The sequence below is a fragment of the Triturus cristatus genome, chromosome 11 (assembly GCF_964204655.1).
Source record: "Triturus cristatus chromosome 11, aTriCri1.1, whole genome shotgun sequence".
Lineage (NCBI taxonomy): Eukaryota > Metazoa > Chordata > Amphibia > Caudata > Salamandridae > Triturus > Triturus cristatus.
This window is the reverse complement of record NC_140594.1, coordinates 164935773-164961263: the sequence shown is the minus strand read 5'-3', so window position 1 is coordinate 164961263 and position 25491 is coordinate 164935773. Positions and strand designations below refer to the sequence as shown.

Here is a 25491-nt window from a genome sequence, read left to right as displayed (position 1 = left end):
CCTTATCTGTAACCTTCTATCCTGTGGACGTCCCCCCCCCCCCCCCCCCTCCAATAAACCTTGTAACCAGACATGTCGCTGCCTCTTCTCTAGCTGCCCACACCAGTGCCCCCCTGCCCCCCGCGCACCTCTGTCTCTGCCCCGATCAGTGTGCATGCGTCTGCCTTCCTGAGCCCCCCTCCCCCTTTACCTGACGCGCATTGATAACGCCCTCCCCACCATACTCCAAAACCACTTGATCGTGCTTACTCCGTACAACCCCCTCCCATAACATCCTGTCGGGTTCTCATCCAAACCATCGTATCTGCCAAGTAGATCAAAGGACCCCAACCGACCTCAGAAGGATGAAAGGCTTAGGCATAAAGACCAGCCTCGAACCGCCATCAAATGACACACGCTGCTCCCCCAACCCTCTCACCATACGGGTTGGAGCCAAAACGGCAATCACTTCTTGGGCAGAGGACCGACACCCTCCCCCCGCCATAGACAGACCTCCACAACGTCAAACATTCTTCCTGTACTTTAGAAGGTTACCATGTTTGTACACCTGGGTTCCGCTCCCCCGTCTTGCAGGCGCACATTGGGGTGGGGTAACTGTCTGATTCATTAAGTGCCTCTGTGGCTTAAGCTTTCCCACAAGTGAGTTCTGACAGCCCGTCCGCCCCTTTGCAGTTACAGCATTCTCGCGAGCAGGTCCGTAACTGCTGGGAAGTCATGCAACTTTCTCTGAAAAGCCGCAGTTTTAGCTGGACAAATTCAATAAATAGACACCATTTCTTACAAATGTCTTTTTATTTGTGACGGACACTGAATCGGAGGCAAGTTAGGGTATCTGATATTCCTTTGTTAACATGCGTAATGGACGACGTGCCCTACTGTTTTCATGTGTTTTTTTTGTAACTTTTTGTAAGGTTCCTTTGTTGATGCTCGTGGGATTAGAGGACGATTAGACCCCTGTGATTTTGGTTAATTGTGCATCCCCCTCACAACCCCTTCCTTCCCTCTCGCACTGCTGGGAGGTTCTGTCCCGTTGTCTCCTAGCGGCGTTGTTGAGGCCTCCAGGTTTTCGTGAGCATGCCAGCTGGGCATGATGGGAGGAACAAGAGTGCTCACACCTTTCGTTTTTTTGAACTGATTCATGTTAAATTTGGCCTCTGTGTTCACTGTACGTCCCAAGTTGTGCAGCGAGTGCATGCACACTGTTGGCAGGTTTTCAATGTGGTGCCAGACTTTAATAAAAGGTGCAATGTGGTTCATGTAGGGGGTAGTCTTGGGTGAGCCTTTTGAGCACACCGGCCGGGCGTCCTGGGGGGAACAAGGGTGCTGGATTTATTCATTTGTGTGCCGCATAATGTTAAATTGGACCGCCGTGTTCACTACGCATCACGAATTATGCAGCACGTTGCGTGCGGGCTGTTGGCGAGTTGTTTCGAGTGTTTTAATGTGGTGCTTGATTCAATAACGGGCGCAATGTGGTTGGTTTATGGTGGGGTCTCAACGGCTAGGTGGGCATTGTTCATGGAGCTGCAGGTAAGGAGGTTAGGGGCTGGCTCAGGTCCTTTGTCCTGAGTGTGCACCCTGGTTTTCTCTTGTTATTGCTCTGTTCTTGTTCCTGATTTATAAACACACCTGCATGAAAACTGCTATATGTTTGGAACGTTGACACTTGTTTGCTTTTCTTGCCCATGCCATGGTTTCATCGCTCTTCTTCTTCTTTCTAAAATTCACTGTAAACCATTTCTTGGCATCGAACGTTGCTGCAATCTCCACGTCCTCCTCTATTCCTCCCAGACTTTTTGTGTTACCTCCTCTCTGTCCTCTCTTCCTTCTTACTGCCCTCATTTGTCTTCCTTTCTGCCCTGCATTTAAACTCCATTGAAGGCGTACTGTCCTGTGAAAGGTTTATTTTTTAAATCACCTTTTTAATTCGAGCATTTTGTATCTTATTTGCACCAAGGTTAAGCTTGCAGCCCACAACCAGTGATCTCTATGTGCAATTTTCATAACCCAATTCAAGTAATCCATTGCTGTGAACACTGGCGTTTGTAAATATAACTTGCCAGTTTGCATACTCCGTAAGTAAGAACGGATACTGGGGCCCTAATAACGCTGGATCTGTCAGTCTCCTTCAACACTTTTACCTCTCCATGTAAGCGCTGGCGTCATAAACCCCACTGAGAAGATATAACTTACTGAGCACTAAAGATTTCAGCACTTTTATGAATATGCAAATTACGTTACAACATATGAATCCTTTTGGGAGTGCAGTTCAGGATTGAATGAGTACTTAGATCAGAAGGAGAGGCTCGAGAAATCCCCAACTTTAAAGAACATAGGCTAAAGTCGAGGAACTAATTTGCATGTGAAAATATCTGCCTGGGCTCACTGAGGATGAAGAATAGGGAAGGCTCCTGGGTGAGGGGTCTGTCCATTTTGTGGCAGGTGAAGGGCTAGGGATCAAGGCTGTCTGCTGAACTGTCTTTTTCAATAGACGTGATTTATGTAGCCGCCATAACTCAATTACAATCTTTACATATTAGCACAAGTATAGACATGGTCTGCTATATTTTTCAGTGCCTATCTGGCCCTGTTGGGAAACTGACCTCGTCTCCTTGTATCTATGCCAGTGGTGCAGTCAGTGGTCAAGCTGTGTCCTTGAAGGCAAGGATGCTTTGTCCTACTGCCTTTTGGCCATGGATTTATTAATGAATTGTAACTTCTACAAAATGAACCTGATCTGATGCTGGCTAGTGTCCTTCTCATTTACTGGCCCTGACCTAAATCTCAAGTACAACCCCTTCACCTATTTTTTAAGTGTAAAAAATCTAAAAGTGGTCATGAATATAAAGCTGTTTCGATACCACACATTTCTTTTGTGGTGAACGCCGGCTTTAACCACCTATGCATCAACAAAGCACGCCTGGTGTGTTTTTTTTTTTTTGTTTTTTTTTGTAATTCCCATAGAGAAAAAGCTGTCATGTGTCTGGCGCTGTCAGGATTAGTGTGCGTTGTCTCCAGATCTGTGGTATATCTGCCCAGACACTGCAGTAGCTCCAGAACCAGGCTGTTTACACGGTGTCACATCAAACATTAGTCACATGCGCTGTCAACTATTCATGAACTCCCCTAGCAAATGGTATATTTTGTACTTTTCTATCGTTTTTAACGAACAAACTTCGGTTCGACAGAAAGTTATTTGCAAATCGGTTCAAATACATATTTGTAAAGTAATAGAAACAAGCAGTTGCATAGCCAATAGGTCTCACCTTGGGGACCTTATAAGTGTTTAGCCATGCAACAGTTGATGTTGTTGCATGGATATTGTGCTGCTTAACTAAATACTTCTAAGGTTCCAAAAGCGAGACCTATTGGCTATGCCAATGCTTGTTTTAGTTAATAGTAACATTTTTCATTTGATATGTTGTGCAATGGTACAGTTTATGGTAGTTTGCACACAATGGTTATATTACAATTAAATGTGCTTACTGTGTTGGCCTGAACCCTTGGTCTTTCAACTCTCAGCCCTTCAAACTTTTAATTTGCTTAACAGAAATGTCATAATGGGGACATCACATGTACATATTTTTCAATTAGTGATTTACGGAGCATTATTCCTCCACTGAAGGTTCAACTATTATCTCAATCAATAGATATTGTGGCATTGAAATTTTTCCGGCATGAAATGCAAAAGAATTTTCAAAACAGATGCAAACTTACCTCATGTCGCTCCCATCAGTCATTGTTTTGTTCGTGGCAGAATGCTGCTGGCCCTGGTTTACTGTACCATTCTACCAATAGGAAAACAAAGACGCAAGAATCCCAGGACAGACTGAAGGTGATCCAAATGAAACTAGGTCATGCGGCCACCTATCTGTAATTGTGCAACGTTTGTTCTCGTCAAATAGGGAAGCATATATGATCTAATTTTCCCTAGGATGACTCTGTTTTTCAAAAAGAAAAGCCAGACTTCGAATAGGTGTTTCTCCCAGTGAAGATATGCCACCATAACAATGCTGCACAACCTCTACTTAGCAACATTTGTTTTTAGTGAAATTAAAATGGGAGACTAGTCTTTAGTAAACCTCAGTGTTTCGGTACTATTCTTTGTAAACATTGGTATTTTGGCTTAAGATCGCCTTACCATAGCGGAAAGCGTCATCATTTCTTCTCAAATGTCCTAGACTTGAAGTCTGTTTCATAACCTATGTAATTTATTTTCCTGTTTTATTTCATGTGTCAACTTTGAAATCTTTGTAATGTAAAATAATGTAGTATTTGCTGAGGTTATTTTTACATTGTTTTGCAAGAACACAAATGGTGTAAATAAGAAGTCACTAGATGGTTTAATGCTAGTTTCATAGTAAATCTGCCCGCAAAATTGATTTTCTGCTCTCTTGCTCTTTGGTTCAGTGTTCTTTGCTCAGTGTGTCCTGTAGTGCCCCTTGCAAAAGTTTGGGAAAAGTCTAAAGAATGTCTGGAACAGAGTGGCTATTCAGGCTTCATATATGCCCGTTTTCCTTCTGATTAAACTAACCCACATCTAAATTGATTCTCTGAAGTCTAGAATTTTAGATTTGTGTACATTAAATACATTGTATCTCTTAGCACCTTTTTACTTTGTGCTACAATGTTAAAAATCCACACGGTTTCCTCTGGATACATTATCATGGTGAGTGGCACCCGGCATGGCTCTTTTATCTGGTTTTACTCAAGCTTTCTATGAATGATGGGGATGTGCAGACGTTAGCCATCCTATGCTCCCGTGGATAGAAGTTATCTAAAACCGAGGACGACCTGTCTGTGCTTGAGTAAGAGAAAGCTGCCCTCAGATGGTAATCCTGCCCTTTTATTCTGAACAGAGTATTTTATAATTAAATCTTGAGACTTCCTTTGAATGTAATTGCTTCTCATCACAACTATCAGTTCTTCACTGCCAGACACTGAATATCCACCCCAGTGATATCCTATGTGAAGAAGAAACTGCTTTTTGAAAAACAAGTGAGTTCCTGGCTGTAAGTGGGAAAGAGGGGCATAATCCTTAGACGGTTAAGTTTTCTTATTGCAGACGAAAGTATGAGGACTGTGCTGAGTTCAAATCAGAATAGTTGATTAGTAGTTGCCCTATAGGCAGGGCCTACTGCACAAATACAGGGATACCTGAATGTGCCAAATGGAGCCCACAGAAAGAGTGCTCGATCCTGGGACAGCAACTATGGTTTCAGTGCTGGATTGCCTCCTCTTCCTAGCATACAAGAGCAGATTTTCTGTTTTGGTGCTGCAGGACCGGTCTACCGCATTAGACTCTGTCTTCCACACTCTTTTACTTGATCGAGTCTAAGAGACAGGAATTCAGGACAGTGCCTTAGCCTGGCTTGAATATTACCTTCAGGATGAATCCTAGGCAGTCTCTCAGCCCCCTTTCAGCTTTAGATTGCATCCCGTGGCCCTTGATTCAGTCCTTGCATTTGGAGGAGCACTGCATGACACAAATCACCAGGTGGATGTTACATAACTTTCTTAAAATCAATACAGAAAAGACTGAGATCATTGTAATCTCTGCACAGCGCACCCAGAATCTTCTTATGTTAGATCTTTGGGAGCCAAACCTAGGTCCAATTCCCACACCTGCTACCTTAGTGCATAACCTGGGAGTTATTATGGACTGTGACCTACCACTCAAATAAGTTGGCATCCACCAGCTTCCAATTTTACTTATTTTTGTGAGTTCTCCTCACCTCTTGTGATCTACCCACCCTGTAGTAGTCCTCCTACAAACCATACTTAGTAGGTTGGACAGCTGCAATTCGATTTTCCTAGGTGTCCTGAAATGTTTTTTTTACATCTCCAGTGACTTCAAATCTAGCTGGCTCAACATCTCTTTAAATGCTCCTAGGCTTCAGAGGCCCTCATTTCTCTACACTGGCTTCCCTTAAAAAAATGCATTATGTTCTAAATACTTTGTCCGATCTTTAAGGCCATTCATGGCCTGGGCCGGAACTATGTTTACTATAAGTTTGTTCACTACAACCCTCCATGACTCTCACATCGTCTTTGGGAAGAATACTATCTGTCCACAGGTTTCATTGTACCAGACTGGGAGGCAGGGTGTTTTTTGTGGCCTCCCCTGGAGTACCCTTTTTTTTCATCTGCATACACAAACTTGCCTTCTTCCCTTTTGCAAGCTCTGAAAACCTGGTTGCACTCTAAATCTCGGGTACTTAATACTGTTGCAGGGATTCTGCTTATACACAGAACTATGCGTAGAACCCCAGGACCTCAGTAAGTTGTGGTGTACCAGAAACTCACCTCAGAACCCAGAACCCAGTATCCGGCTAGCATAAGTGTCCCATTCGTTATCCGAGATTTAGCTCGGCGGTCCCAATGAAAAGACAACCCAGAACACGCGACTCAGTACATACTCAGGAATGGTGGGAATCGGAAATACCTGTTCGTATATTATTCTCACATCAGTCCACAACAAGAATCAACAGAGACACGGTGAAAATAAAGAGTTTATTTTTATAGACCACGTGTCCTAATATGCAGTACTTTGGCTAATACAAGCAGACAAATGATTAAAATCAAAACCATTAACATAGTTACAATTCCATAGAATATAAAAGGGGTGATCATGTTATAATGACAGTGGATACTACCACTTTCCCTTTACTAAGAAGCTAATATTATTATTAGTCTAACAGAAGGTCTCTTAGGCTTGAATAGGGGACCCCATACCTCAAAGATCAGCTTAGTGAAATCACATCACAGGAGCATCAGGAGACTTCTCGCAGGAAGGCTCGTCTTCGGTCTGAATAATAAACATGATGTCCGTGATATTAAAAGCACCAGCTTTCAGGTATGTGCAGCTGCTCGTGTGTTATGGCTAAATAGTGGGTCGATCAACCTAGAGTGGAAAACATGCATTGTCTAACAACTCAGACTGTTTGTCACATCGTGTGCAGACCAAGGTCGCTTCGCAGAGCTCGGGATGGTAACAACAGATTGCTCTCGTGTGAGGCAAAACTCGAGTCAGCAGTTCGTTTAAACAATAACATGTAAATGCAGTGTCGTGTGCAAAAGCAGCAAGATGGCTTTCTAACTTCTAACGCGGTTATGCTAACTTAACAATGTATGTACGTATTAAGGGAGTCCTCACTACATGCCCCCTTGATCGAAGCACTACTTAGTATGCAAGAAAAGAGAGAGAACGCAGAGTTCAAGCGCGACAGAGCAGAACAAGGCGTATCCAATTGAAAAAGGAACTGGTCAGTTCAGGCAAAGTTCGAACAGGAAAAAACCTCAAAAATAGAGAGGAAAAACAAAAAAATTCAAACTGGAATTGGGGAGGTGAAAAAAATGAAAAAACGCCTCACCGGGCAGAAGTGCAGACGTACAGGGCCAGTTCAAGACACGTGAGGAAAACACTGTGGACGAAAGTTCACTTAATCCATAAAAGTATATGCAGCATATGTGGCCACTGCTTCCAGCAGAAAATCATTGGCACGTCCACTGAAGGTTTCAGCCATCCAGTTAAGTAAAGAAAAGGAACATACGTGTTCTTCTATCAGCGGAGCCTCTAGCACCATCAGAGGGCAACCAGCGTGTACTTCCAAGTAACTCATATTCAAGAAGTCATATGCCGCTCTCACGATGTCCCAATTACCCAGGATACCATGTGCTGCACCGCAGGCCATAATCCGAACACCAGAACAGGCAGACTCGTGAGACACTAAGGGCCTCATCAGTCGATCAAAATCTGGGTCCGGAGACACCATGTTGGTTAAACACAAATCCATAGGCCATTCAAAGGGACAATCTAGGCAGTGGAAGACAGGTTGCACGCAGTTGAAGTAGGAATACCGGAAGGATAATCCATATGCCAGGCTCAAAGTCGCCAACGGCAGGACACCATAGTAATCAAGCATCCTGTCACGAAGAAGCTGCAGACGGGACAGGCTGACGTGTGGCACAGAAAGAGCAGCCATTCCGCAAGATGAAAAGTAAAAGTAGCACACCTGCCACTAGAGCCAGAATTAACGGGACACCTCCAAAGACGCTGGAGAAAATAGAATGAAAAAATGCCGGAATCACACCAAAAATAGTTTGGAAAGAGGTCACGAGGCCCGAGCCCACAAGTTTAAAAAAATGAGCCAGGCCAGTCGTGGACGAGGCATTGAAAATTGTTTGGATCAAAGCACCAAAATGCAGGGGGAGGTCAGTATTCAAAAGCGCCTGTACCTCGGTGCGCGTATTTGCTACGTGAAGGACAAATGTTTCCCGGGAGGAAGTCAATGGCACCTCCTTTTGGGACAATAGCGCTCTTATTCTGCTCATTTTGTCGAACTCTGCTTTCAAGGTTGGAATTGAAGGCCAGATAGAAGCATCCAGCCTCCCATGCGGGGGCGGAAACAGGACGTTATTGCAGCAGACAACCCTCTGTGTTACAGTTACTATATACGGGATCCCTACTAACATCCCGCAGCAAGCTTCATTGTTTAAAATCAAATAACTACCGTTTGCAAGCAGCGTGAAAGATGGCGTAATCACTGGTACCGGGATACCTTTGAGGACGCAGGCCAAATTCGGAGCGTGTACATTACAAGCACCGTGTAATTGAATGTGCCGACATACAACAGAATGATCAGGTGACGTGGTACATTCTTCACCCTTCAGATAAACCTCAGTACCGTCCCTTGTACATCTATACGTAAAGGGGAGGGACCAGACTTCATGTATGAAAGCGGTACCCAGCTGTTCATATCTACCTAGAGCATAGTGTTTCATACAAGAGGTAAACTTAAATAGCGCAAACGGTAGACTTATCAATCCGTGTAAGAGCCACACAGCGGAATCGACTTCCGCAACAGAAAAAGGTAACGGCTCCAATTTCTCAATATGGAGCAGGGAATATGTAGCATCTTTCATGGACATGAACTGCTGTTTGTCAGTAAGGTTAAAGGGAAGAAATAACGATGTTGTATTCAGATAGTCCCAAGGGACCTTCCCTGCCTTCAATGTTTGTAATGTCCATGCAAACTGCATAACAGAACACAACTGGACAATATCAACAATTGAAGATACAATATTATCTAATGTATAAATGCGAGAAGAAAGAGTGTTAATGCTGTTATCAATAACTGCTAATACTTTTTCGATATTAGCCTGATCAATAGCTCTCAATCTTGAAGCTGCCTCAATTTGCGAGAGTTTCCATACTTCGTTGTAAATAGCATACGCCCATCTCTTGGATCTGCCACCCACAGGACCTTTAACAAAATCATTCAAATCTATTTTGTCATGTAACTTTGATAAATGAACTTTGACAGATGCCAAGGTGGAATGTCGCAGCCAGGACTGACATAATTTCCCTACAGAGTATGTAGTTACTGTATGTGACGACTCAAACCGGGGGTCCACTCGATCTTGAGTGTACCCCGGTTTCAGTCCTAGAAAACGACGTTGACAGGTATCAGAACTGCTTTGCCAAATTAACCATCCCTCACTATTAAATTTCGAAATGTTGAAGGACGAATTGGAAACCAATAACTGCAAAGCAGGAAGGGACAGATCTGTGTGATTATCCCAATTTGGGTAAGCACCCAGATCCGGCACAGAAGGCGAATTTAGTTTTTTAGAAGTGGCCAATCCGAAACAGGTGGTTTGGAAGATGGTTGCATTTAAAAACAACATATGATTTGGTACTAGACAGGCACGGTGTAAAGCTTCAGTTCCCTGAACCTGCCACGGTTTGGAACCCCAAACCGACTTAAGATCAATAGTAGCCTTCCATAGATCATAACCTTTGATTGACAACTCATCCATAAAGGACTTAGAATATAACAATTTGGTGTGTGTCAGTCTAACCTTGGAGGTAGACTCAGGCTTAACTTTAAAATAAAAGGAAGCCGGGGCTGAAACACTGAAATCAGTAAAATAAGTAAACTTATCAACTAATGTGTGTGAACTGCCAACCGAGGGGGTGGGACAATGTTCCCACTGGGTAAAATTTACAAAATTTCTAAACGAATTTGATTTATGCAAGAAGTGATTTCCATAATGTTGAAAACAATACTGTTCCGCATAATTAGCCGCATTTTCATACAAATCCTCTGCATCAAAGGCGGCATAATACTTCAAGTCTGAAAACAGTGCTTCAATGGCGTGTACATCCCAATCATCAGAACGTATGTTCTGTTTAACTACATCACCCATAGAAACACGAAATACATTAGGCACATTAATGACCTCTGTAGGCCCATGAATTTGAAATTTAACAGCATCCCATGCTATTCCATCCATGACGGGCCAGGCAGTAATATTCACAAAAGTCTGGTCCCTTTTCATGATGTGGGATGAGGAGTGGGGGGCCAAAGTTCCATTGATAAGTCCAATTGTCGATCTCTCTTTGAGATAATGTCCATCCACCAAACGGAAGAACACTACCACAAATCCAATGGACATAAACAAGAAAATACCAAAAAGCATCAACCAGATGTATGTCCAAGGAGCTATCAAAAAATGCTTCTTAAACCAGCTCACAAAAACAGCAATGTTTGATGGGGGAGGTGAGGGCAAAGAGTCCGTGTCAAAGGAAAAACGGGACTGGCCAAGCGCTGTAGATTGTAAAACAGGCGAAGGTCCACGTGTAGGATAAGCATACTCAGTCTCAACGGACAAACCACCAGCCGGTGGCATCAGCAAGGGATCGGTAACTGAATGCATCTCGATTGCAACATCAGACAAGGTGGTAGTAGCAGGAACCAACATTGAACTTCTTTGCATTGTCTGGCATGAAACTGCCGGAGTCATACTAAGAAGTATCGGCCACTCGCTGAAGTTTGACATTGTCAATAGAGATGTACCTGTTTTCTTTGCGACCAGGAAGTGGAGGTAAAATGACTGTTCTTGTACCCTGCACTCCAAGCACTGGAACTGGTGCTCGATAAGAGGGGCCGAACTCCTTCTTGTTCTCCACCTTCTCACGGACCAGATCACCAACTCGGGGTAGCCAGCCGACTACCGGAATCTGAACCTCCGCTTCAGACGTGGAGGGCAAATGTTCTTTCGAAAGAGAGTCTCTGGCTTCTTGTAGAGTCTGCAAAACAGCACAGTGATCATCTACGTCAAAGGGTGCGGTCGACGCCGCAATGTCTAGACCATCAAGGTCTGGAACAAACATTCTGATTCCGAAGAGCATCATGTACGGGGTCCGCCCACCCAGAGACCTTCTAGGGAGATTATTTAGTGCACGTTGAATGTTATACAAATGGGCTAGCCAGTTCCGGCCTGTGCCTAAAACACGTGCTGTCAATGATTGCTTTAAGTCACGGTTCATTCGCTCCACCACACTATTACCCTCAGGTCGGTAGGGAGACGAAAATTTGACAAGGACCCCCAAATTTTTCATAGCCTCCTTGTAAGCCTTAGAGGCGAACGCAGGGCCCTGATCAGAATGGAAGGTACCACACGCAAAAGTTCCCACAAAGACACGCAAATCCCTGATGACAGTCCGCGAGTCAGCACTCCTTTGTGGCCACACCCATAGAAAACGTGTGCACGAATCCACTGCAACCAAGATGTACTTGTACGCAGTATCAGAAGAAAAAGGACCGCAGTGATCTAAATAAACACAACCAAATGGATTATTAGAGATGTACAGCTGTGTCTGTGGTGGGCGCGCAACAGTAGAAGGTTTAATCTGTTGGCAAATGTCACAATCAAGAACATAAGCGCGCGCTTGTTTATATAAACCAAACCACCAGTAACGTTGTTGTAGCAGAGATATTGTAGCTGACACACCGGCGTGGGCAGACGCCAACCCCTCATGTGCAGCCAAGATCAGTGCTGGTCTGCAGTCCGCGTTGGGAATTATTCTATCACCAACATCGTTAATCCTCACTAACGGGACGTTATCAGGACTTAAATGGTAAATATACCGAGAGGGAAAACCCTTCGGGTAATCTCCTCCCTTCTCTGTAGCAGCTATAGCTGCCAAGATGTCATCATCAATCTTACTTTTGGATCTTGTAACTGCTGCCACTAAGTATGTAGCCACTGCTGTTTTCGCTGCCTCGTCAGCTAAGCTGTTGCCGACAGCATGGACACCAAGCCGCTGGTGACCAAGAGTGTGTATAACACTTACGAGTGGGAGACGTTCTTTAAAGTCTGCCACTCGAACCCAAAGCGTTTTATGCTTAATTGTGCTACCTTTAGTGTCGCGGTAATCATTCTGAGACCAGAAGTGTAAATTGTCATTGTAGGACTGGACACAGTAGAAGGAGTCACTCACTATAAGAGTAGTGACTCGGGGATCAGCAAACTCCAGTGCAAGCACTAGAGCCCGGAGCTCCGCCAATTGCGCGGTACAATCACCCAATGACTGCGTATGCACTGCATCAGATTGGAATTCACCATTTACGAATGTACCTACGACAATTGCGCAAGCCGCTGAATAAGCGTGCTTCGATCCAATTGCGGGTTGCGCAGACCCGTCAGTGTATATGACACAATGGTATTCTTCGAGCGGGCGCAAAGACAGAGGTGCCGGATGAACGAATTCATACTGCAAGTACTCTTGAGTCTGTAATGAGGCATCAAAGATGTAAGTGACGTCTGGCGACGTCAGTGTTGTAGCCCATTGTATCCACCATGGATGCAAAGCTTTAGAATTTGGTACACTTGCTTTTGTCACTGCCTCTAAAGCAGGATATGGTGTTACAACCAGAATCTGTTTCCCATGCGACAGTGCGCGTTCCTTGAGGATCGCCATCTGCACAGCAGTCAGAACTTTTTCGACCGTGGAAAAACGTAATTCAGCAGAGGTGTACAAGTGGGATTTGTACGCAATGGGGACTGTGTCGCCCTCATTAAACGTCAAATACGTGAACCCCACGGCGCCTGGTACTATTCTTATCACCAGGTTAGTGCGGTTATCACGTGTCAGCAAGTATTGTGAAGCAAGAAGGTCAGCCTGTAAAGACTGTAAAATAGCAGAGTGTTCTAGCTGCCAGCTAGACTTCGAAAATGAAGGCTGTACCAAGGCGTAAAGCGGCTTGATACGCTGGGCATAATCAGGAATATACGTACGGCCGAAATTCAGAAAACCCAGCAGAGATTGTAATTTCTTCAGTGTCGTAGGAGCACTCAAGCGTGCACACTTTTCCAGAAAGTGGGGGGCCAACCCCTTACCTTCATTGTTGAGCTCGTAGCCCAAAAACAACACCGTATATTCTGCGATGTGTGACTTCGCAAAATTGAATTTGTAGCCATAGTCTGCAAAACTCACGATAATATTGTCAACGCGAGACAGATGTGGCATCAGCTCATCATCCGTAAGATAGATATCGTCAACATATGAGTATGCTTCGGGGTCTATTCTTTCTAAAAGAGAAACCACGCGAGCAGAAAAGACGCCAGGGCTATTTTTGTACCCCATGGCTAATCTGGTAAACTGTTTTTGTTTTCCGCCCGAAGTAAACGCCGTCCACTGGCTACTCAGTGTGGACAGGTTATGGCTAAAAAAGCCATTGGAAATGTCAAGTGTCGTTTTAAATCTTTTGCGCACGAGACTGTCGACCAAAGCCGAACTATGTGTATTTTGTACCGCGCAGGTCCGGCAGTGGGAGTTTAGGTGCCGGTAATCCAAAACTAAACGGTACGAGCCGTCAGGCTTCGTTACAGTGAATAAAGGGTTATTCATAGGGGACACACATGTTTCAATAACACCCTGATATACCAATTGTTCAAGGATTGCCGCGACGTGAGGTCTCGCTTCACGACGCATAGGATATTGGGGTTGAGGCTGGGGCATAGACCGCAATGGAATCTCATGGCAGGGGGACAATCTGTCCCATCCCACCTGAGTGCGATACACCGCCGGCGCAAGCGCCCACTCCTCAGCATACACTTCAGCTTGGTCCTTAGGCACTGTGTGCGCAAAGGACGGGAGGATTACTTCCTCCCCTCTAGGAGCCTCTAAAATGAAAGCTGGGGGCCAATCTGCCTCCGCTAGGAGGATATCATAGGTGGTGGTCAGATTATCCCAAAAAATCCCTTTTATTGTACGTTGTATGTCACCCTCAATTAATAAGACTATTTCATAAAGTCTATCAGGGGGAGCCACTCTGGTGTCAGCTGTTTCCACAGTAACCGATATATCAGTTGCTGTCACCGCCAGAAATGGACGCAGAGCTTGACGGACTATGGTAATTTCCGCTGCGCTGTCCAGGAGCGTCAGCGCCCATGTCCGGTTCCGAAGCTGTGTCCGCACTATCTGAGGCATACCTTGCCGTCAGAGCCGCCACTTTCTTCTTCTGAAACGGGGGTCTTTGTCGTGCAAATTCGTCCTGCTTGCCTTTACCCTCAGTCTGTCGGGGCTGGTCACGCTGTTGTGGAGCACCCCGACCTTTGCCACCGCCTCCGCCACCGGACTGTGTAGCCGATGTTTCCTGTGAAGAACGAGCAGAGCGCTGTTCAGAAACCTGAAATCGATCAGGAGACTTTATAGCAGCACGATCGCGCAGATCACAAGTGCGTTCACTACTAGACTGTACGGGAGAGGCAGGCCGAGAGCCCTGTTTCTGCTGCTGCTGCTTCCCCTGTTGTTTAACCTGCCATTTTTGTTTAGGAAAAAAGGGCCGGTCGTCCTTACCAGACGTTTCTGTCTTACCCTGCTGCTTTAGATCGGGATTCTTAATGACAGGCTTAACTCCTAAAGAGCTACGACCCAAATCCCGATATGCCTCTGCGATTATTTTCGCAAATTCCTGCGGTTTGTCCTCCTCAGGAATTCGTTTCAGTTCATTACGAACCTGGAAATGCAAAGCATCACCCTTCAGGTTACCAATTATCATGGTAGCCACCAGGTCAAATTGCCCGAGGAGCCGCATCCCTAACTCTATCGCAGACTCCGCACCATGGTTCTCTTGAACTCTTTTGATGACGGAGGGCAGCTGCAACATAGATGGAGTGCCATAGCACTGCGCGTACGTCGCTGCAAAGACCTTGCCCCAATTTGTACAATCATCAATGTGGGGGACCAAGTCCTTAGGCAAACTAATGGTGAGGATCCTGTGTTTCTCCACAGGCGAAGTATTCGGGTAAACCGCTTCTATTTGGTCAAATTTCTCAGCAAGCCAAAAGGGGAAATCATCCCTAGTTAGGGGGCGCTTGCCCATAACAGAATTGACCATAACAGGACTAATGACCACCGCGTGATGATCAGTAGGCTGTCCCGCAACAGCAGGCGCCCCCGCCTGCATATTGCGCGACACATACTGCACCAACGCCCTATATACCGTAATGAGGGCAGTGTGTAGTACACGCAACTCAGCCACCGTCACCGTGAGGTAACGGGGATGAGGCGTAAATCCGGCTAGTACCGGCCAAGTGGCCCCTGCAATTGACAAAGGGCCCATTCTCGGCGGTATAACCACATGGGGAAGGGCGCCATTAAACCAAATAAGATGCTGCCAAGCAGATATTGGTATTTCCTGTGTCCTATACGGCGTATAGTTCGCCGGCACTGCAGCGGCAGTATAAGAATGAAAGGTGTCATCATCCCCCACCGCTGGAATCGTCACCCAAGAGTAGAACAACTCATAGGGATGAGCCGCATCGGCTCCCACCACAAAGATGACGTTCATACCAGTGTCCGGTACCCCATACTGCGTCAAATGACGTTTTAGAGCCGCTCGGCTATGCGCCGCAATATCCACCGACATCAGGACAACACACGTGAAACTATCAGTAGCACAAGGGTTCACTAACCTTTTTAATTATCAAGCTTGAAAGAACCTATATCAATAGACCTAGGTAGGTTTAAATCCGTCAGACTTGTTATCCGGAAACAAGAATGAGGGTGTTGTGGACAAACGCGAGCACTACTAAGGCGTTTCAACTCATAGACCAAACGTTAGGTGCGCCATGTTGCAGGGATTCTGCTTATACACAGAACTATGTGTAGAACCCCAGGACCTCAGTAAGTTGTGGTGTACCAGAAACTCACCTCAGAACCCAGAACCCAGTATCCGGCTAGCATAAGTGTCCCATTCGTTATCCGAGATTTAGCTCGGCGGTCCCAATGAAAAGACAACCCAGAACACGCGACTCAGTACATACTCAGGAATGGTGGGAATCGGAAATACCTGTTCGTATATTATTCTCACATCAGTCCACACCACAACAAGAATCAACAGAGACACGGTGAAAATAAAAAGAGTTTATTTTTATAGACCACGTGTCCTAATATGCAGTACTTTGGCTAATACAAGCAGACAAATGATTAAAATCAAAACCATTAACATAGTTACAATTCCATAGAATATAAAAGGGGTGATCATGTTATAATGACAGTGGATACTACCACTTTCCCTTTACTAAGAAGCTAATATTATTATTAGTCTAACAGAAGGTCTCTTAGGCTTGAATAGGGGACCCCATACCTCAAAGATCAGCTTAGTGAAATCACATCACAGGAGCATCAGGAGACTTCTCGCAGGAAGGCTCGTCTTCGGTCTGAATAATAAACATGATGTCCGTGATATTAAAAGCACCAACTTTCAGGTATGTGCAGCTGCTCGTGTGTTATGGCTAAATAGTGGGTCGATCAACCTAGAGTGGAAAACATGCATTGTCTAACAACTCAGACTGTTTGTCACATCGTGTGCAGACCAAGGTCGCTTCGCAGAGCTCGGGATGGTAACAACAGATTGCTCTCGTGTGAGGCAAAACTCGAGTCAGCAGTTCGTTTAAACAATAACATGTAAATGCAGTGTCGTGTGCAAAAGCAGCAAGATGGCTTTCTAACTTCTAACGCGGTTATGCTAACTTAACAATGTATGTACGTATTAAGGGAGTCCTCACTACAATACAGCACTCACTCTACACTAATGTCAGCTCCAGGACACCATTGCTGCTAATTGCACACTCTACTAAAATACCAGACAACATAAGAGCTTTGGAGTATCACAGGGATCCTCCTAGAATGGTTGGTTTGCGATAAATAGTTTGGATTGATGTTAAATTCCTCCCAATTGTAGGACACGAAAACTCCAGTAATTCTGTTTGACACCAAGGTCAAGTCATACCTTCTTTCCTTCATACCACCAAATATTTTTGGCTTAAGCCCTCAAACAGCAAGTTAAGAACCAATAAGTATTATTGTCGTTAGCTCCACAGGTTAGTGCAGTGGTTAAGATCTCATTTTCCCCAGCTAAGTACATTTAAACTTGTTCTTCCCCTCTGTACAAAAAATGTGGAATAGTGGTAGGTGCAGAAGCTAACTCGGGGTTTAACTTCTGCAAAACTTTTTTTTGTGTGGAATTCCTAAAACCCTTCTTGGGTGTCTCTAAAGAATACAGCATGCAACCGTACAAGCCATAATGGGTCTAACTGGAGGAGGTCATAGTTTCATCTGCAAGTAGTGAACAACATTATCTCCTGTTGATAATGCTCCTTTTGAGGTCAAATGTATCACTTTGAAATATTTAAACCTGATAGCTCAAGTTACCCAGCCGCTAGGATTAGCCCTTCTTTGCAGTGCAGATTTGTTGAGGGTTCCAAAATGTTTACTTTCTTCTGAGGCGGAGACTCTGTCCCCATGCCAGCTCCTATGATCTGGATTTCATTTTTTCTTCATATTAGGCTTCCAACTCACTTTTAAATAGAAGGAAAAGGCACAAGACTTACTTATTTGACTATGTAGCTAGGTAAGTTGTGTAGAGAGTCTCAAAGGGATGGTGTGTACTTGATAAATGCTGCCAGACAGTGAAAATATGTGCCATATGCAGGATCCATAACACGCAGTGTTGTGATTCCAATACTTCCAAACGGCTATTAGCAGAAGAATGCTTTGATAATTGTAACATGCTGCTTCATGACAGCAAGGACCCCTGTAATAGAGTTCAGTTTGTAACATCAATCAAGCACAAAGAACTCAATCAGAGGAACGGGGTTGCTCAAGGTAAAAGTGGCAAGTATGATGCTGCTTTGCAGACTACCTAATAAAACAGAGGAAGGTATTTACAGCCAGGAGTATAAGACCAGCCAGGGAATATGTCTGTCTGTAGCATTAAAACCAGAATGGTAAAGCTGGATAGCAGGTAACTCAAGGTAGTCCTCTAGAAGGTCATGACGTGAATTTTCCAGAGATGGACTGCACCAATTGGTATCTCTAGTCACTGTTAACCTGTCAAGTGCTCCGGGCCAAAATTGGAAAATGCGAAGGACCAGCTGTTCAACATTTAAACTTATGTAAATGGGGACTTAAATCTGTCTGTAAAGGATTTCATGATAGATGTCTTTGCTTCTCCATCGTTTTTGAAAACCTATAACTTTCTGCCTGTTCATGTCGTTCTTTTCTTTTGTGTGATTGTGAATGACTAGACACAGGCGTACCGTGGTAAAGAGAAGGTTTAACTGTAGACTGATCTAAAGCGCACACAATGACTCTGGCTGCAGCCTTTAGTTTTCCTTTACATATCCATGCCTGGGAATTCCGATTGCAGAGCATACACTTTCCAAAAGCACACAGTTTGTCTGGGATGGACATGTGTGCTTCAAGTTATCTTAGCTAGAGGTGTGCCACAGGAAAGAATGTGGGCCTGTTTGCTTGGTGAGCTCGTTTTCTCAGCCCACTTCCATTTGATTCTGGTCTTGGACGACTTGTGAGTGTTTCCCATTGTGATAAGCTGTTTGCTAGTGCTGTCGTCCTTCTCTTCCTTTGTTCTGAGGGCATAGCGGAGTTTAAATTTACACATAAATCATTGCATTGAAGTACACATTTCTACACTAAAACCTGATTCATCAAAAGTTTGAAGTAGATGTTGAAAAAGTGTATTGATCATGTACTAATCATTTTATTTTATCCCTTTCTTTTTCCTTCCCACCAGTTACTGGATCCTTTAAGGCGACTGAAGGAAGAAAACCTTTCTTCTTCTACTGGAGCAATGGTGACCCCAAACAGTAGTACACCTTTTTCTCACGATACAGCCTATTCCAGTTGCCGTCAGGACACCCCAAACTCCTACAGCCAGTCTACCCCACAGTCTCAAGGAACTCCCCAAACACCTCGCCTTGGGACTCCCTTTTCTCAAGATTCAAGCTACTCAAGTCGACAAACGACACCTGCTTACCATTTCACCCAGGAGCCAGCCTATAAACCCAGGAGGCATGAATCAAAGTTCAACGATGCCTACAATCGGAGGCCGGAACGTTATTATGCCCATAGAACATCGGAGCCCTTGCCAAGCAGCTATAAACCACCACCAGAACCAGCACAATATACTCATCCTGCTTTGCATTCTACTTCCCTTCCCTCTTCTGTGAGCCGTTCTGAAACTAGTGGCTATAAATCCGCTTTCTCTCCTTACCAAACACCAACAATATATCCACACACAGAAGAACCTCCTTATCCCAAAACTCCTCGAGAACATGAGCACAGGCGGCCGCCACCACCTCCATCGGAGCCGTGTTCAGAAGGCACGCCTACTAGTGATTTTGTACCAGTAAAGGAAAAAACAGAAGAACTAACCTTTCCTGACTTAACTGCGCTGATTGAAAAAACGATGCCTTCCTTTGCCCGCACCCCAGAAAGGTGTGAGACGCCTGAAACCCCAACTATGGAGGCAGAAGTGCAGCACAACAGTTTGGATTCAAGGATTGAGATGCTTTTGAAAGAGCATAGAACAAAGCTCCCATTCCCAGAGGATCATGACTCAGACAGCGAGCTCCGAATGGAGGGCAGCCCAATATCATCATCCTCTTCACAGTTGTCCCCACTCCCACCATTTAGCACTCAACCTCATTTCCGGAGTATCACCCCTTCCTCACGCCCTTGCAGCACTGGCTTGGAGGACATCAGTCCTACTCCTTTACCAGATTCTGATGATGATGAGCCTGTACCAGTGACAGCCCATCTCTGCCGGAATTCAAAAGCTGTGTCAGAATCCTGCTTAACTCCTGTAGATGCACCTCTCTTAAATAGGACGTCTAGAATTGAATGTTCAGACCGTAAGGAATTGCAGCCTGGTGATCGGACTCCAACATCAGAAAAAATGGATGAGGTACGTTCAGGTGTTGATATTCTTAATTTAGTTTGATTGTATGCATCATAACTACAGAAGTAAATCATTTTATGTACTCCAAAACACTTCAGTGGTGTTACAACTCGAAGTCCTGAACTGAGCTTCTAATACAATTAACTCAAACAAAGGCAATATCTGGACAGAACCTAATTATCCATAACTAGGGGTTTGAAAAGTTGAAACAGATTTCCTCTGCAATTTTGTATTTTTTAAATTGAAAGCTGTACACCTGTACATTGAGACGGCTGCATGTTTTATTTTATATTTCTCTTGAAAACTTCCTCACCCTCTGTGTACTTTGTAGGTCTAGCTTGACAGCACAGCCGTTGCAACCTTATGTGATGAACAGAAAAATATCTTTCAGAAGTACTTCTGATGGAGGGTATTTGGCTCTACCCACATACTGATCCCGCTGAGTATATCATTTGATTGGGCCGAAAGAAGCAATTTCTTACCACTGGGTACAAAAAGTGTTTGCACTTTTTGCCTTGTGAGCAAACTTGTGCTCAATAGAGCAAGACTGAGTTGGTTATGGTGACAAGCCAATGATAAAGGTTATAGGTCTCATCTGTTTGTTATGAACACTTACGACAAAGGGATTTGGCCTGAACCATTTATTGTGATAAGCATATGTTAAAGCAACTAGGCATGTATTGGTGAACTGTTAATACATGTGTTAAAGCCAGTCAAGAGGCATTTTTTCTCACTGAATCCCATAACAGGAAAACACTTTAGTGTTGGTTATCCTTTCTGGTAAACCCTTGTATAGAACATTTTCATTGTGGTAACCCTTGTTAACCCCTCTGAGGGGTTGTATGTTGTTTTGCCAACTGTAGTTTTGCATATATTTGTAATTGTACGACTGTGTGCATGATGGTAGCCTTGTGGGAAAGCTTAAGTCCTTGATGAAGTTAGGCACTCAATACATCATCATACATGAACACTGTCACTCCTCCTTCTACTCGTATATCCATTCATCCTCCCACTGACTCAATCTTATGTTCACCCACTTCTATAACTACAATCAAACATATATACCCACCCACCCCTCTCAACATAAACATGATGGCCATACAAATAAAACATAGAATCTGTGTAATAGCTGTTACGTTTCATATGTTTGTATAGTAAATGCGTCTTCTATTGTGGATGGGTTATTGGGTGAACACAAGCATGATGCAGTAAGAGGTTGAATGGATGCAAGAAAGAACGAGTGGCCATGCATGTGGGCCGACTTATTGAGTGCCTAAACTCACCAGTGACTGAGGTATTTTCACCCGTAAGCTAGGCTTATCGTTACAATGCTTTTTTTCTTCCTTGTGCACCTTTTTCCCTAAACAGGCAGGCTTAATTGGGTGGGTTGTATCCTGCCTCCTTGTCTCTTTTTGCCTTTCTGTTTTGTGTTTGATTTTCTTTAAATACTTTTTTTCTCCGCTCTTCATAACTGTGTGCACCACTACTCAACACTTGCTCCCCCACCAAGCCTCTTCTATCCTCTCACGATTTGTTTTCCTTGCTTGCTTTAGCCTCAGTTTATTGTGCCCCATTGTGATAAAGACGATTCATACCTTTTACAAAGTCCATGTACCCTCTAAGCTTTCCGGTTTGGAATTTACAAGACTCCGATTGATATTCATGGATTATATTGGTGAAACTGCGATCAGTATTTTCTTTACTACCACTACAGAGACAATGGTTTGACAATAATGCTTCTTTAACCAGCTCCATTTGTTATGGTACACTGAAAGTGGCCAACCATCTAGCCTTGTCATTCACGACAGGGCAAGAAAGCAAAAGACACACCGAACAGTTATTTTTGCATTTGTCACCCCGAGTGGGACGGGTATGCTTAGACGTGAGTCCCGTGCTCTCCATGCCACTGGAATCAAGCTGTCCTGGCTGAAGAGGGGTGACACCCCGAAACCGGTCCTAGGATGCTTGTTTCCAGTCCAGGGATGACCTGGCCTGGCAGTTCGGGCTGGACTGTTCCCATTGGGCACAGGGTCAAGACTGATTTGCATATGGCTGGGTCCAAAATGAAATGGCATGGTGAGCAAAAAAACGATGGATTTAGGCCCAGATCTCTGTACTGGGGTGAATGTATGACATTGTTCTGCATTCTGTCCATCAATAGTTCTTTTTGCATTTGTCACCCCAAGTGGGACGGGTATGCTCAGACGTGAGTCCCATGTTCTCCATGCCACTGGAATCAAGCTATCCTGGCTGAAGAGGGGTGAAACCCCGAAACCGGTCCTAAAATGCTTGTTTCCAGTCCAGGGAGGACCGGGCCTGGCAGTTCGGGCTGGACTGTTCCCATTGGGCACAGGGTCAAGACTGATGTGCATATGGCTGGGTCCAAACTGGAATGCATGGTGAGCACTGGGGTGAATGTATGACATTGTTCTGCATTCTGTCCATCAATAGTTCTTTTTGCATTTGCCATTCACGAAAAACAGGAAAGTTCTGTGCAGTAATTTATATTAAATAGTACTCCAGTACTACTCCGTATTTATAATTGGTCTCCAGCTGAGAACTCGTATTACGGGTCCCCTTCTTATGAAGAACCTTGCGCTCCAGAAGTCATGTTATGCCTCTGAGCCTCATTCTTTCCAGTAGGTAGACCACCCTCTGGAAGCATTCTGTTTTTTGTAAATAGCTCTTTATTGGTATTTCTTCAGAGGTACAGATAAACAGTTGCGTACAAAGTTCGAAATAAACAACAATATCTTTACATATTCAGTGGCAGCCGTGCAGTATGTATACAATTCTGGTTACAGAGCTGTGCCAAAATCAGTAATACCAAACAATACAAATATGTATTACTCTCAATATCACAGTATATAACCCAACATAATCCAATGTTATCTCCCCTTTCCAACCATGTCCCCCCCCTCTAATAAAGTCCTATAGCCAGGACTTGATATTCCTTGCTGCTATTTGAGTATGTTAATAAGACTCCAAAAGGCATAACATTCTGGGTTCTCCAGACCGTGTGTCTTTCCAGGTCGCTATTATCCAGATTGTGTATATATATTGACCGCTGCATGTTACAGCCACCCAGTCCCGTTCATGGTGGCATTTTGTCTGATTTAGCCTGCAGTGCCAGTAACAGTGTGTCGCAGTCTGTAGTAGGTGTCCCCTTCCTCATTTGTTGATATGTGTGGGTCAGTGCGTTAATTTCTACACCATTTTATCAGCTCCTGGACCCACCTTCCAGCCAATGCCTATGTTCCGCTTTCCCAGTAGTAGGGCCACCTCCAAAAATGTATTTGGCCTTTGCCAGCCTTGTGAATCTTCCTAACAGATACCCCTCTACTGTCATGTTTAAAGGTCTACCCGTGAACTTTGCTAGCAGGTCCCTCCAATATATTCGAATATGTGTACAAGCCTACACTAAATGGAAAAAGTCTGCCTCTGTCGCCTGACATCTGGAACATGTTGATGGGTGCCCAGTGTAGATCATAGCTAGCCGTGCTGGGGAAAAGAATGTGCAATGGATATAGTTGAGCTGTGTATATTTGAATCTGGGATTTCTCTTTACCACCCTGGTGTACTCCCCGATTGCGTCTCATTCCTGGACTAGTATGTCTCTGTTCATCTTTTGTTCCCATTTTAATTTCAATGTGGTCATGAGCGCATGACATTTAGAAGTCAAAGCCCTGTGTCTGCAGGTCACCACCTTACAGTTTACCAAATATGTCAGTAGAGGGGATAAGGCCTCATCCCCTGCAGTCTCACCTTCACTTCTCCCCCAGTGGCATCCATTGTCGGTCATAAAACCCCATATTTCAGGAACTGACCACTGTGTGTTCTGTGATCCTCCGTGAGGGCATCAAATGTGAGGAGCTCACCTCCATTGTACATGTCCCCCAAAGCGGTGACCCCAGCATGGCCAGTGTGGTGATTGTCAACTACCTTCACCAGCGCCAGTAGGGTCAAGGGCCCTGCCTCTCCCGGTCAAAGGCCCGCACAGACCGCACCAAGATTATGTATCCAGCGAGGTGGGTAGGTGGTCCCAGCCTAGTGGCCTGAAGGGGCCCTACCCCTCGCAGGCCGTGGCAATGGATCAGTGTCCTCCCCGGTCTGAACTCCCTTACCGGGTCGAGGATGCTGAATTTCTCTCAATTTTCAAACAAGGAAAGTAGTCAAAGTGTCCAACCGGGCGACTCAGAAGGATTGGCTCATCGGCTCCCCTAGGGGCAGAGGATTTTGCCGGATTGTCATGGACGGGGTGAGAACTTTGATTATTGTAATTGCATTGATATAACGCTTACTGCCCCTAACGAGGCGTTGAAGCATGCTACTCCGGAACCCATAAAGGATTAGTGTTGAATTAGTATAGTGAAATATGAAAGTAATTTGAGTGGTGGATAGGTTAGTCAGTTATTTGGATTCAGAAGAATAGCGGAGGGATAGAAAAGGGGAAAAAGGTTTGCATTTATATAGCGCTTGTTACCCCTGATGGGGTGTTGAAGACCTTTTTTTTGTCGAGTTGCATGCTACTCCGGAACTTATGTGTCCGCCATTTTGCCTGAAATGCAACAACGTGGGCAGACCCACTAATGAATCCTTTAGTGTTACCGACTCCGTGCCAAGCACTGGAGCACAAAAATCCAGTGGATTTGTAAGAAACCCTCACCCACCAACCTAGTTGGTGACATGCCTCATCATTGGGTTCATTGGGTTCCCAGCTGGGCTGCCGATGGCAACCCAGCTGTGCTTCAACGCCTGAGTTACAGCGCAGCGTTTTTTGTTATTTTTATATAAAGACCCATTTTTTATCTTCAATATATATCCGCTTTGGTTTTTAACATGTCCTAGGACCCTATGAATAAATCCCGGTTGGGCATCCTAGAGACATTTTTAACCTCACCACTTTTTGAGCACATGCCACACTGCCAAATCAATTAAACCCGCTCTGCTGTAACTCAGGCGTTGAAGCACAGCTGGGTTGCAATCGGCAGCCCATCTGGGAACCCAATGTTGAAGCTTGCAACCAACTAGGTTGGTGGGTGAGGGTTCTTCTTACAAATCCATTGGATTTTTGTGCTACAGTGCTTGGCACTGAGTTAGTAAAACTAAAGGATTCATTAGTGGATCCGTCCACGTTGTTGCATTTATTGCCAATCAGGGGAAGAGGACGCACCCCTCTCTCCTTCCTGGCGTTCTTTGATTCTTCTGCCATTTTGCCTGTTCAGGCCACACCCCCCCTCCTGTAGGAGCATTCTTCATACCAACTTGGTACTTTTCTTCCCTTACTTATGACAATCTACTATTACAGTGAATGCCGTACAAAGCAACCACATCACTTGATATTTTTAGGGGATTGAAACACTATATTTTCAGGGAGATGGGCTGCATACTGACTTAGCAGTTGTGCAATAGGTGTGTCACAATCTACAGTCCC

General features: G+C 44.7%; 1 protein-coding gene across 3 annotated transcripts in view; it reads left to right on the top strand.

Annotated features, from left to right (window-relative positions):
• The window catches only part of SETD1B (SET domain containing 1B, histone lysine methyltransferase), a 476309-nt gene that overhangs the window by 40191 nt on the left and 410627 nt on the right, over positions 1 to 25491 (top strand). For all 3 annotated transcript variants that reach the window (XM_085633203.1, XM_085633202.1, XM_085633201.1), the window contains exon 6: positions 18891 to 20063. In XM_085633203.1, the coding sequence (XP_085489329.1) occupies positions 18891 to 20063 (1173 nt within the window). The remainder of the gene's footprint in view (positions 1 to 18890; positions 20064 to 25491) is intronic.